The 14,692-nt window shown below is 42.1% G+C and overlaps 1 protein-coding gene across 2 annotated transcripts in view; it reads left to right on the top strand.

Annotated features, from left to right (window-relative positions):
* bcr (BCR activator of RhoGEF and GTPase) overlaps positions 1-14,692 on the top strand; it is a 101,869-nt gene that overhangs the window by 42,013 nt on the left and 45,164 nt on the right. The window contains exons 1-2 of one of the 2 annotated variants that reach the window (XM_051938791.1): positions 649-776; positions 14,050-14,234. Coding sequence is in view for 1 of the 2 variants with exons in the window: in XM_022215816.2 (XP_022071508.1) it covers positions 14,050-14,234 (185 nt within the window). In the remaining variant the exon portion in view is untranslated. Of the gene's footprint in view, positions 1-648; positions 777-14,049; positions 14,235-14,692 lie in introns of those variants that run through there. The other variant, XM_022215816.2, reaches the window with a different exon arrangement.

Genomic DNA, 14,692 nt, shown 5'->3' on the forward strand with positions numbered 1-14,692 from the left:
CAGACAGTCAGACTGGCCCGATGCCAGTGTGAAGAGGGGGAAGGAGAGGAAGGCGGGAGGAGGAGGAGATTAGAGCAGAACTGATACACGCCACAGAAATTCCATGGCAACCGGATTGGGTGGGAAATGCTTTGAACGGATGTAAAAATGACAGCTAACCTCATGCATTGCACAATTTCTGTTCCCTTCCTTCCTGAGCAGATTCAATAATACTCCAGTAAGCATGATATCTTCATAAGCACGGTGCTATTTTTTTGAGTCTATTTCTTCTTCAAATGTCAAGAAGCAAATGATAAGACAGGTTGATGCCAGTTAGATCCATGTGTGCATGAGAAAGCAGCATCAATGAGCCACTGTTTGCTAATCTGAACACAAGAAAACTAACCCTTCATTAGGTATTCACCTGGGATGCTTCTGGTTATACTTCCTAAGTAGCGTGAATAAAAGCCTCTTCTGTATCCTGACAGGTTACCTAATCAGAAATGAAATTCTCTTCCTGTTGGCTGTGGTAACCCAGGCAACGGTTCCCCTGGAGACAGGCTTTGGCAAATCTCTATGGTCCGTTTAGCAAAGTCCTAACGCGTGTCCCCCTGAACAGCTCTGGCATAAAGCAGCAGTTTATTGCCCTGAGCAGCGATGATGCTGCGGCTTGTGTTTGACCAGAGATTAGGCAGACTGGAGCCTTTTGTGCTCGTTCTGCTGTTTGCGGATGATAAGCGCCGCTGCAGGCCGTAATTTCTGAGCCGGACTGCCGAGGGACAGAGGACAGGGTGAAGGTAAACTTGGGTGGCTTTTTTGGTTTGTTTTCTGGTTAGATTTATGAAACATACCATACGTCATTAATGCCACGAAGTGATGCAGCGGTGCTTTTCAAAACGAGGAGTAGGGAATTTAGATGTACATTTTTTTAGTTTGTAAACTGATTTTTGCAGTACACACAGTTCCACTTTTCTATCAAAGTTCTCAACTTTTTTCCCCTTGGCTCCAGTTTTGAATGACCCCACCTCAAAAAAATCATGATCTGGCAGTAAATGTGTCACCTTTAAGTTTATTTTTGTTTAAAATGCAAAAGATAACTGCTTGCATTAGCCGTATGAAGCTAACTGCAGTATTTAATAGTGTCGGAGGTGCAGTTGTTTGGCACACAGCAGGTTGTGAATGTTTGATTTGGTTTCTTGGAGACGCTCTCAGCAGCAACAGGGGGGTAATATTACCAGCGTTACGGGACTCTGGGGATTTTAATGAAGATGATGTGCTAAAAGGTGAAAAGGAGCCAAGAACACACGCTCACTGACTGCTGACCTGCTCTACGAAATGTATAAAATCACTGCATGTAATTCCAAGCAAGGATGGAAGAACATTTGAACCGCATCCTTACTTTGCTAAGTATTTTATAGCATGGGACTCAGGGTGGCACATTGTGGGTTATTTACAGTAAACTGATGGAGCTCCCTCCTCAGAATTTAACCAATACTGATTTATGTGTTTATAAATGACTTGCTGTTTGTAAAGTCAACCAGTTTCTTTTATGAATGTGAATGCAGATTGCAGCTGCATGTTACTTCTTTGGTTTCTGTCGTGGTTCCAGACATGATAGCGCCTGATCAGCGCGTGCAGGACATGATGCAAGAAAGTACTTCCTAAAATTGTGGTCACCTACCTGATTTGTAATTTGGTCTCTCTTGTCATTCCTTGAATTTTTCCGATGACTTTGGCCTCAGCCCTTATCAGGAGAAGTTCCCAAATCCCATCGCCTCTCCAATTAGGAGCTATTTCCGTTGGTGTCCTCGAGTAAATGACCGTCTTCACCATCTGATGTTTGTTTTCTCGCAGTTTCATGCCAGTTGCATGATAGAAATGTCATCAACCTGCCCACTCGTTTTTCTCTGAATTCTCTGGACAATGATCTATTCACCCATGCATCCCTTCAGACATGTTTGGACATACACGTTTCTCTATCCAGCCCCTCCAGGAATTGTCTAGAAAACTTTAGGGCTGCAGTGCATGTAGAATACAGCTTGAATTTTTGCGCAGCTCCATGCCGCAGAAACATTCTATACTATAATCTAAAAAAAAAAAGTCACAACCACAGCACGTCATGAAGAAGGACTTCCCCTGGGAAACTATCAAAACACTTTAAACCTTGGTCTGTTGTTTGACAGTGAAAAAATCCAAATCTTTGCTCGAAAGCCGTGGTTGCATCAGGAAATTATTACAATGAAATGCAATTAGACCTCTGCAGAACATCTGCCGGTCAGACACATAATCTATCTTTATTTGCGGCCTGTCATAGATTATTGCTCATTTGTTTTTGCTAACTGTCAACGTGGCGTCTCAAATCAAATCCAAACGGCGAGTTGGATCAGTGCGCTTGTCACTGATAACTTAAAAGTGTCATCATACATCAGATGTGGGAACAGCACGCAGGAATCACTCATTATGTTTTACTCCTGTTTTGACATGATGAGCTTCTTTAGCAGTGAATGAAATGAAACATGGGAAGAAAGCAAATTTTTTTCTGTGCTTTATGTCAGTATGGGCTCAAACAAAGCAAATCAGCTGTGGAGATTAGTTATGCTGATGTACGGCTTAAAAATAGAGACTGCTGCTTAAAAAATGGTCAAACAAAGGAGTAACTGACTCTCAGCTTGTCTGTTGTGTATCATACCACCTGATTTACTCCACAGCAGCATGATACTCACATTTGATTCCTCTATCAAGATTGCAGAAGTGATAGTGAGCCTATACATGTCTTTGATGCTTTCATTATTTCATGAAGTGAGCGTATTTTTAGGGGGAGATTGGAAGCGTTGCCTATAGCTGATAAGGTCCACTGTGCATTTTCTAGCCGGTGGTTTTATTGATTGGAGCAGTAATATTGTTTGGTAATTGGATTTCAGCTCTTCTGCTCCAGGCCTGCACACATGAAGACACAGTAACACAAAAGCCAGGTGACCTTTGTGACCGCTCCTCCAATGCGTTAACCTTTAACCTCCAGCCTTTGCTCTGCTCCCAGCTTTGAATGCCAGCAGCTTCCAGCAACAGACACAAGGAGACAGACACCTGTGATTGAACAATTGTATTTTGTAATACTCAGATGTCACTTATTAGTCTGTGAACTACCATTTTCAAGCCTTGAGTTTGGAATTGGACCATGAGCCGATGATGGATTTGACATATGATAGTGGCCTGTCAATCACCAAGTAGCCCCACCCTAAAAGATGTCCCGCTTTATCATTTCTTTTGCTCACAAGGGACCATAAATTGACAAAAATTAACTTTGTACTCTATTGAATAAAACTTTAAACCAAAAACTGAGACCAGAAACTCTGCTAGAAAAAGCTTACAGAGGTAACAGTGAGGAGTAGGATCATTTTCTTATACACATTTTTACAACCAGACTTACTTCCCCCTGCTGGCCATTACAAACAATGCAGATTTATTGCGCCACTTTTAAGGCCCAGCGACTACATAATTTTCTATATTTCCACTTGTATATTCATATGTTGTCTTATTTTGAACGACAATGACAGCATGACAGCGTTAGTCAACAAAATGATTAACATTCCGATCTGCCTTAGCTGTACTCTATTTAATCCTAATCATCAAATGTCCGTATTCTGCCACACAGAAGTAAGGTAAATGGCCTACCTGCCAAATAGCATCACGTTAACAGCTAGCTACCACTATATGGCAATAATTATAGAAAATGTTTGCTGCCATTTAAAAGCAAAGCGCTCATGAAGGATTTGTGACAAACCTATGATTGATTTGCGGCAAAGACATTTATAAAAAAATGTTCTGGCAGGTTCGCGAATGTTGACGACTCATGGCAAACTCCCAGAAACAGGCAGTAACGTAATAAACCAATAGTACTAACTACTGGCTGCTAGTTCAAAAACATTCTTGCCAACCTAAAACAAAAGTTAGAATTAGCCCTTCATCAGGGAAGTGATCATATTTGGTAACTTAAAGCAGCAACGAAAACAGAAGATTAGCCAGAGGTACTTCAAGTTTGCCATGAATATGACCTTGCAGCAAATTTGTATTATTAAAGGTTAACTACAAGTGCCAGAAACCTAATATTCCTGGAAAAGTAGACACAGTCTGTAACCGGATATATGCACCTTACTCACCCAACCTGGCACCGTCTGACTTCTGTCTACTAAACTGAAATCCTGCTTGTTTCTCGGCATTTTCCAAGTAATCATGACGTCATTTGTACTGTTAAGGAGTATCTGAAGTCTTAAGATGTGACCTTTCATTAAGGGATAGTGAACTTTCAACATTGAAGTTTAAGGAAGAATATATTGAACAATAACGCAAGAACAATCTTTCTCTTGTGACATTTTCTAGCGAGGCCGAGAACTTTTCCAAGTATCCTCATAGTGATGAGACATAACTGTTTCTGGCTCCATATTTTTTAGCGTTTCTGGTCTTCAAAGCTCATTAAGACTTCATCGTGTTGTCTATGAGAGGAGCTGTTTTTATCTTCTATTGTGGCTACACAAGAGGATTTTCATTAGCTAAATTATCACTCAATGAAGTCAGCCAGGTTAAACAGTTTAAATCAAACTTGGTCTTGTTAGATGCCAACAGGGACCCCAAGTTTAACGGTCATTCAAACACAAATAAAACACATTTTTGTCACGTAGACACATTAGAGCGTTTAAAACCCACACACTGCTTCTGATGAGCCGCAGATAGCCGTGGAGATTTAAGTGCCAGCTTCAGTGTGGATAAATTAATGAGGCTACTCTCTGCCCACACAGAAACACACGCAATCGCCGCAGCGCTCATGATGCATTAGAGAGCGTGTCAGAGGGCTGGAGATTTACCGCCACGGCGAGATCGCAGACTGGCTCCAGCAAAGAGCAACTCAGAAAAGGAAATGAGAGTAGAGCAGACGGACGCAACAAAGAGCAAGAGATGCTGAGGAAAGATTACTGGATGGAAATGTCGAAGAAGGAGCTCTTCTTTTGTGTAATGAAGAAAAGCGCAAAGTGGAGCGGAGATGAAGTGCTATTATTGTGATTCCTTTCATCAGATGCAGAGAAACAGACAATGCACTTTAATAAATCTGCTAGAAATCCCCCCTTTGCACCTTTTGGCTGAGTTACCAACCTAAGGGCTCACATTTCCTAGTTTTCATCAACCATCTTTGACAGAAGAAACTGCTTTCTAATGAGCATATACCAGAGTAGAGCTGGTGATTTAGCATGCTGTATTATTAATCAGAGTCTCTGTGTGATTTTTACAGCAATTTGAACACTTATTTCCCAGATTAGACTTAGGGGGTCAAAGTAATAAGTCTCTTTCCTCGTGACTTGTAGCAGCTGACGGAGTGAGACACGACAGGCGCTCATGGAATCAAAGGTTTGTCTGGCAGGAGTTTGAGTTTGTCGAGCATCGCGTCCACAGAGAGAGGAGAGCGCTCGACTCGAAACTCTGGTGCGATGAAAGGAAACGGTGGCAAGAAGAAGAAGGAGGAGAGAGAGAGAGGAATAAGAATACTGTAGATTTTTAGCGGCTTGTACAGAGGAGGATGTAAAACGCACAGCGCCGAGGGAGGCTGACAAAGCACACAAGATAAGCTACGACAGACTTTGTGACTGGCTTTGTGATTGGTTGTGTAATTATCTTTGTGTCCATGTCTTTGTCTCCACTGTAATTATGTTTATTTCTGTGTTGGGGTCATTTCATGCAACCCGACTGCCTTTCAACTTGTCTCCACGTCTGTTTTCATCCGTCGTTCTTTTCATCAGAACATCTTCTGTCGTGTTGCTGATGTCTTTTTTCAAATATTGTACACCCGACTTATGATAGTGATGCAGCAACTCCTGGCAACAAATGCTTCTACACTGCATAAGGACGAGCCTTGAATTCAAATATGTAAAGCAGGGAAATTGGTTAATACAAGGATTGCTCACTAATTCAAATGTTAATTTTCAACATTTCTGCTTGATTAATTCTTTAAAAAGAAGAAAAATTCCAAACATTTGTCAGTTCCAGCTTATGTTGTTTGGGTTGGTTGCTTTTCTCCGCTTTTGGTTTGCTTTGTCTTTGAACTTTTGGAATGACATAACATTTTTATAATGACTTGTCACTATTTTCTGGAATTTTAATACACTAAACGTCTTTTTTGTCTGTTGTCATCGACTCCAAACCCAGTTTTAGTTGATTAAGACACACACTGGCACCAGACATCCTTTCATTAAAGTTAAGGGAAGTTTGATCATAATTTGCTGCAATAAGACTCAGAATAATGAGCTGTACCTGTAATAGTGAAGTGTAGGTATTTTTGACACATTCAGCGTAGTATTTCTTTTAACTTACAAGAGCCCCTTTGAACATAATTTAAAAGATGATATAACAAGAGTAAGTTGTATTTGATTTCGAAAAGTTAAGTGCTACACACAAGACTTCCCCTTCCTCTTGGATTACTAAACTTTTCTGCTCCTGACACTCAAAATAAAACAGCAACAGAAGTGGTGGAAGCATGCAAATGTTGAGCAGTTTTGCAGTCGTATTGTCCTGCTCGGAGAGGATGCTTGTCAAAGCCGCATCACGTGAATGCCAGAACTCAACATTTTCCAGCTGAACATTGGACTGAAGCAAGCTGATCAATGTTATTCACTTCACTTGTCTTAGGTTTGACTCCTGTGATAGCAGTGTACAGTATGTATGATCAGCAGATTCACCACTTATTTTATCTTTTGGAGACATAATGACTGAAATAATATCTATAAATGTTTCAAATTTTTAGTCTGATTTCTGGAAATCGTCTTCTCAGTGTCTTGCAGCCGCCTTGGTGGATTCCAACACCCGCTTTGGGATTCGCTGCCCTACTTCACTGTAAGGTTCATTTTCAGTGTGCGTACACTGGAGGCTTACGGTTTCTACATCACACTTGTGCAAGTTCATGCTGGAAAACAATCGGCTACCAAATAAGTTGTGATTGTCAGGAAATCAAGATGTCTTTTGTCAAAGCTGCACATACACCAAAGTCAACTAAGTATCAGCTGTCAGTATATAATTTAAGGACTTTTGAAGTCCATGGGATATACCTTGTACACACTTATATTTAAAGTATTGTTTTATATGTTCATTATGATCATGTCTTTACAAATACCTTAATTATTTATTATGGAAACAATCACTTATTACTACAAAAATGACTGGATATCGTTAAAATGTCAACTAAATAACCGTCCCAGTTTAATAACAGCCAAGTTGAGGTAATCATGACAGATATTTCTTTATTGGCAACATATCAAATTTTATACAGAAATAACTTTCAATTTCAGTTTCTCAATTGTATATATAATATTTAGAATAATGTTTCTGTAAAAATGCCATGTGGTGTTTGGTTATACGTGGCCATATTGATTTTCGCCTTGAAAACAGCAAAAATGTCATTTATGATACCTATCAACGATGTTACAAAAAGTCCTGCAATTATATATTGACCCATAGTCAAACCGCAGGAAGGAAGTCTTTCAATTGCCCATAGCTGTGAAACAAAACACTTTGAATGATGTAATTGATGTCAGCATTCCCTCAATATTCAAGGAAAATCCACTTACTGTCCGTTTTTGTACATAAGTTGTTATTTTGGCTCAGAAATGTATGATACAACCACAGGCGGTGCTGCAGGTGAAATGAGTGATGTGGCTCTCATATCCGACAGTTTTTTTTCCATGGAAACATACAGACGTTTCAAAATGAGAAATAAAAAGCCTATAGCACCACTGCATGCAAACATAAACACAAATATCCTCGTTCCTCTGCTCATCCCTTCATCCAGTGGTGTTGTTTCAGGCTATTTCCTCTGTGGAATTTGTCTTTCATTCCTCCATACGGAGACAAAGGGATGATTATGTCACTGCAGGGGGCGCTGTTAGTTTTTAAAGGAACAGCGTTTCCAATTTGGCATTTGCCTCGGCTTTTTAACTGACACCGGCTGCTGTTTCTGCCGCCGCTGCTGCTGCTGCTGCTGTTTGGTCGTTTCCACAGAGATTATCGATGCCGTGGCGAAGAGATTACCTCCAGCAAACAAATTGGTTTATTGTGATTTCTCAACTGGAGTATGTTAATGAGTGGGGAAACAAGGAAATCACCAGAAGATAGACGTCAGGTGGCTGTGATTGCTGGTTCAGTTGGTGAAATGGTATTCATAAGAAATTGACTGAAAAAAGATGAGGAAAGTCATAGAATGAGCATGAGTGGTCCCTGTGGTTCTCTCAAAGGAGCCGCTGATGTACAAAAATAAATACATAAAATAAAAACAAGCTTCCAGGGACACATTGGCTCTGCGGAGATGGATTTGTGTAGCCAAATACACGCTGTGGTTCTTACGTGGAAATCAAGGCGGTCGTGTCTTTTACAACAATTCTGTGAAGAATACCTCAAGGATTCATCTCTTTCTTCTGAGAGTCTTTTTTGCTTCTCCAGTCACATTGAATGCTTTCCACGAGGAATGCAGTGCCCACTCTCCAACGTCTCCCAAGTCACTGAAAGAAGCCACGCGTCCACATTTCTGTGTCAAAATTGCAGATATTCAGGAGTTTAAGAATAGAGCCATGTGCAATTTATGACACTACTTCTGCCCTCTAATGACAAGATACCGACATTTATCAAATTAACTGCTGTCAAGTGGCTGCACAAGTCGCGGGAGGATTACGGAAGGAAACGCTATGCTCAAGTTCATTTGACGGCATGTCTGTCCCCTCCGGCGGTGCTGTAGCCGAGGCTTCACTTTAATTTCCACAGCTTTTCACTTTCACTCGTCTACCAGCCCCCTCTCTTCTGTGCTAAATTGTCTCTAAATTGGATATTTAGGGGATGGAGGAGCTCAGGGGAAGGGGTGCCCTCTCGGTTTCCTCTTCCTCACCACTGTACTCCATTCTACTCGACTGCATTTATATATATTTAGCAGAAATGAGAATTGCAGCATTATTCAGCAGACTGGGATGCACTTTATTTATCTCCAGCATCCAGACTTGGGCTCTTCAATAAGCTTAGCACCTCCCAAATCCACTGTGGCCTGCTAGTGCACTGTGTATGAATCAGATTTGGTGTGGGGTATTAAAACATGTATTGTGGCCTAACATTAGCATCCTATGGGGCTGGGTGGGGCTTTAGGGTAGGTGTGTGAGTGTGTTTGAGCTAGAGGTGGAGTTATATTGGCAGTGTTAGGATGACAGGCCTCTTCCCTAGGTCCAATAAAGGCGTCAGGAAGCCGGGGCAGATTTATGACTGCCATGCTGAGTGGAGCGCCTGATGGGGGATGGAAGGGCGGCTCACTATCGAGGATATCTTATGCCTCCTTTGAGAGTCACTCCCCTTCTCTCTTTAATTTCATGCCTCTCAGTCTGTTGCATTGATCTGTCCTCTCTCTTGATTGTTGTTTATTATATTTCTTTCATTTTGTACTCATTTTGAAAATTATTTCCATCTTAAGGGTCTTTTTTTCCCCTTGCTTCCACCCCTCCTCTTACTCCTACACCGCACAGCAGTGCAGGGCTTTAGGCAACAATTGCTTCCTTTGTCTGACGGCCACAGCTCTCTTTATCTGACTTAAACTCAGACGAGCCTTTTAATTCCTTGTGTGTGTGAGAATGAGCGAGGCAAATAGATGGTTAGCTCGCTTTTGCGCTGTAACAGTATGTCAGGCTGTTGTATACATCATGCTGTCAGCTTTATGACGAAGGGAATGAAAGCTGAGCAGCACCGAACGAATAAAGAGGAATGAATGGAGAGTAGCACAAGACAAAGAAGAGGGAAGAGGGGAAAAAAACTACAAGGGGCTTCTCAGAATCACTTCTTTTTACAATAAGTGGAGTATTGTATGTAGTACTGCTAAAAACAGAAACCAAAACTGCTAATAAGGTTCCTCTGCAGAGGCTTGCCAACTAGTTCCACTGAACCAGTTCTAGTGTAATGACAAAACACCGTACATTAAACCAAGGACCGACCCGTAATCAGTTCCGACGCAACCGCAAAACGACTTAAGTCGAGGACGTCGTAAACCGAGGACCTCCTGTGAATCCATCAAGTTCCAAACTCAGGCCCCTGAATTCCAAAAACGTACTTTTAAAAAAAGTACTACAGTCATTACAAGGTGCTGTTGCATGCAGCATACATTTAATTGGGACATGCTACTCTGCCATAATATTGCACCTTAAGCCTCAGTTGCCTTGCTCTTACATCCATTGCAGTTGTATTGCAAAATTAGCTTTCAACTGTTCTTAAGCTTGTTTTGGATTGGGTTGGAAAAGCAGGCACAGTAAATATTTTTGTGACATACTAAATGGTATTATAGAATAGAATCACTTTATTCATCCCCGAAGGGAAATTCAGTTGTCAGGGTTCTTATCTGTTTAAATTTGAATTGAATAGCCTGACTGTTGATGGCATGAAAGATTTCCTAAATCTTTCGGCCCTGCAGCGCAGGGATAGGAGCCGTCCACTGATGTTTCGTTGTTCATTCAGGCAGATGTGAAGTGGATGATCCATGTTGGTCAGAATGGCCTCCATCTTGCTCAGTGCCCGTCTCTCCACCTCATCCTCCAATGTGTTCAATCCGATTCCTGCGGAAATCGATGATCATTTCCATTCCTAGTATGAGTAACAAAACCACAAACCCATGTGTGATATCGTGGTAGCTACATTTGCTCTACAAATCCCTTGTCTCATTTAAAAGAAACACATTAGAGGATGTGTGGACGAAGCAAATCAAATGTCTGGATGGAATATATGAAGTAAAAGCCAGCAGGCAGTTAGCCAAGCTTAGCATAAAGCCTGGGAGCCAGGAGAGGCGTGAATCTTTGTAGGGAAGTAACTAAAACATCTAGATTGTGTTGCTAAATGGTGTCTAAACACAAACAACTATACAAGGACGTTTTTCTAGATAATGTACAATATTATTAGAATAATTTTGCTAACTTAAGCAGATATTTGATGCTAAATTTCCGTACCTGTTCAGTGTCTGAGTTTCTCACAAAAACACATGCACATTCCAGACTCTAAAAATCTCTTACATCACAGTCATCACACATCAGCTGTAATCATTTAACAGGTAGAACCAGCTTTCATGTACAGGGTGCTATTATATAAGAATATCCCATCGACAGATCAGCGTCACACGACACCCTGGAACCCTGATACCCCTGCCCTGCCTGGGATATTGTTTTGGAAAAACCAACATGTTGCCATGGCAGCGGAGCCCCAGCTATTCCCAGTGTGATTGTAGTTTTCCACCTGCAGCAGGAAAAAGACCTGTTCCCCTCCCAAACACTGTTTCCATGTAAACATTTTACAGGAATGTGTGTTTTATTTCTGTGGTTCGAAGCAGAGTTTGGTTGTTTGCTTTTGCCAATAGCTCCAGGAGGAAATCAATGGGTTGACTGTTTTTCTGAGAATAATATGAAGGGATACTTTGTGTCTGTGTGTGTGTGTATATATATGAATGTATATGTGTTTATCTGCAGGCAGAGGTGCTTTCTGACATATTTTTAGTTTATTCTTTTCCTCTGGGCGAGTTGTTTGGGATACAAGAAAGGAGTGGAAGGCGAGGCAGCTCAGAGGTCATGTGGATGAAGAGGCCAGCTGTGGTGGGCCACAAAAAAAAATGGAAATACAAGCGATCGGTTCACTAAAAGGAGAGAAAGATGAAAGCAGAGGCAGATAAGAGAAAAAAACAAAGCGTGCAAAAGGCAGGCAGAGAGAAAGTGACTCAAGGCGGCGTTAGAAGCAGCGTCTGGGCCGAGATGAGGTCAGACATGGACAGACTAAAACCTTGTGTTAGACGACCACAGGCTATAGTGACCCATTAACTGACTTGTAAAACTCCATCCCTCCCCCACTGGAAACTGCAGGTCATGCACATACTCTGCATGTGTGAAAATCCATTCTAGGTAATAATATGCTAAGATTGTTTGAAGACATTCCTCAAAAGACGCCGCTTACTCTTTATTTCAACCATTTTCACATCATTATTATTCATGATTGTGGTTTTAGGTGCTCCCCTTTTAACCAGGAGGTGGTAACCGGCTAAGATATTTGTTTGGATGCTCAATATGTTTGGCCTCAGGGCTGTGTGTGGCTGCTAAAGGCATTTAACACACACTAAATCATGCACACACACACACACACACTTACTGTTTCTAGGAACCGCATTTTTCCAAAGCAAGGCATGATTTAAAAAGAAATCTTATAGTTATCCTAGTGTTGTTAGGAAACAGCTGGTGGAATGATTTCTTTTAAACGTCAGCTTGAGATGTTATGCTTCCTAACATGAATGCACAGAGGCGCGGTTGAAAAATATAAAAAGAAAAACAAGCCAGGATGGTACTTACATATTTCCCTCTTGGTGTTTTTCATATCCACACCCTGTATTTTTAGACAAGCAGTGAATCAGCTGCTAAAATGTGTTGCGTCTGTTGTCCTCTGAGCTATATGAAGGCATTTGTTGTGAACAAGCCATAAAACTCAGGAAATACAGTGAAGATCGAAAGATACTCAGCAGGAGTATGCATGGAGGTTCAGAAATAGTGACAAAAAACAACGTATGTGTTTGTGTTGCAGCCACACAGCTCATGCTTTAGGACTAAAAATGAATGAAAACGAGCGTTACGCTGCTAAGTTTGGTCTGCTGAAAGCTTTGACATTGTGGGAAGCGACTGTTTGCACCACCAAACGCACACATAGAGCCTCTGTGTTGTTGTGCACCTGGCAGGACGCCACCGGACGAAGCAGGCGTAGTGGGCAGCTCCCACCCACGAGCAGCAGCGAGTACGCGGAGCAAACGGTGGGTGGGCTGAAGGTCAGACGGGACACACTGGCATTGTTCTTTTCTATCACTTTGTCTCCTTTCCCCCCTCTCACTCCGTCGCCTGTGACTTTAACACCACATGTCTGTGTTTTCATGAAACGCAATGAAACAGAGACTAAAGCAGAGACTAAAGCTGCCATAAAGGCACCAGGAAGCCTAATCAGATGTTGGCTGAATGTGTTTTAAAGCAACAGAGGGCTCATAATTGATGTGAAGATTAGTGTGTGTGTGTGTGTGTGTGTGCGTGTGATGGGATGGGATGGTGTTGTAGCATGTTAATAGTCTGAGTCAGCACTGAGGAGGCCCGGCCAGCTCTCTGAGAAGCATGGCTCTGTTGAATGTAAGAGTGGGAGGAGATGAGCAAAAGGTCCTCTGTGACATTCAGAGATGCATTATGTCTTCCCCTCAGCTGTTACACACCGCGTTCCCCGAACCGCTGACTGTATCATCTCGTCCTGGAAAGGCGGTTTTAACTCTCCGAAACCATGTTTAATAGAAGCCACGACTTCAATGAAACGCATCACTTCACTGAGTGTGACGCTGTACACCAAGTCATTCTTACTCAGATTGTTTGCATGCCACTCACTGACCTTTGTTTCTTGTACTTTCTGTCGCTCCCACCTCTCTTTGTAAAGGGCAACGCTCATGATCATAGGCAAAAGCACTTGGCGCTGGCAGAGCTGTTACTTTCCCACAGAGAGAGCGACATCGCCCACCGTAGAAGCGGGTCACAGGGAGGTTGCTGAAAATTTCCCTCGAGATGCTGCGCGCAGTGTTGAAATAATTTGAACCTTGAACCAGTTTCTGGTCGGCCTTTTCAAGTGTTTCCTCTCCGAGCTTTCTGTTTTTGTGTGAATGCATGAACAAAGATGCAGGGGAAATTGGTTTTTGTGTGCCCCAGTTTCCAGAACTGCTTTAATTAGTGTTGGAAATTAACTCTGCAAGACTTGGCAACCTTCTGAGAGCATGAAGCCAATCAGGAAATGTAGCACATGATCCTGCTCAGTGTGCAGGAGGTTTGTCTCTGCCTACCTTTGTCTGAACAGAGTGCCGAGCAGACAGCTTCACAGTAAGCATGAATTTGGTGATTTAGAGATCAAAAGTTGTCTTGGTGTTCCCTCACTGCTGATGTATTTGATGTGAAATGGGGAGTTGCAGCACAGAAATGAAACAGGAAAAGATGTAAACCTGAGTCTTGGTTTTCTTCTTCACAGATGGTCATTACACCGGAACCCCTCCGACGTATGGTTACGATGCAGACCGAGCGGAGGAGCAGCGGAGGCACCACGACATCCTGCCGTATATCGACGACTCGCCATCGTCTTCTCCCCACCTCAGCTCCAAGAGCCGGAGCAGCCGGGACACCCTGTCCTCTGGATCACTGGAGTCATCCAAGTCGGTCAGTCTGCCATTTCACTGTGTCCTATTGTTGGTATTCCTTCCATCCATCCATCCATCCATCCATCCATCCATCCATCCATCCATCCATCCATCCATCCATCCATCCATCCATCCATCCATCCATCCATCCATCCATCCATCCATCCTTAACACTTTCACTGGTTCAGACTTTACACAATTTGTATTTTGTAGATATTTAGTAAAACATGTCAGTTCCTTCCGAACATTTTACACTGAAAGACTTTTATTATTTGCTAAAATACACACAGATAAAACAGTTTGGACTGAAATATCTCAACACCCACTGCATGGATTGTCAAAAATCAAGTTTTTAAATTCAATTTCCGCCCAAACAAGACTGTTTAAAAAGGTGTTGAACCCCAAAACCTCCCGTCAGTTTTAAAGGTGTTGGAAAATATCACCAAAATGATGCCATCTACCCATCAGAAACTGTAA

This window comes from Acanthochromis polyacanthus, chromosome 18, assembly GCF_021347895.1.
Source record: "Acanthochromis polyacanthus isolate Apoly-LR-REF ecotype Palm Island chromosome 18, KAUST_Apoly_ChrSc, whole genome shotgun sequence".
Taxonomy (NCBI): Eukaryota; Metazoa; Chordata; class Actinopteri; family Pomacentridae; genus Acanthochromis; species Acanthochromis polyacanthus.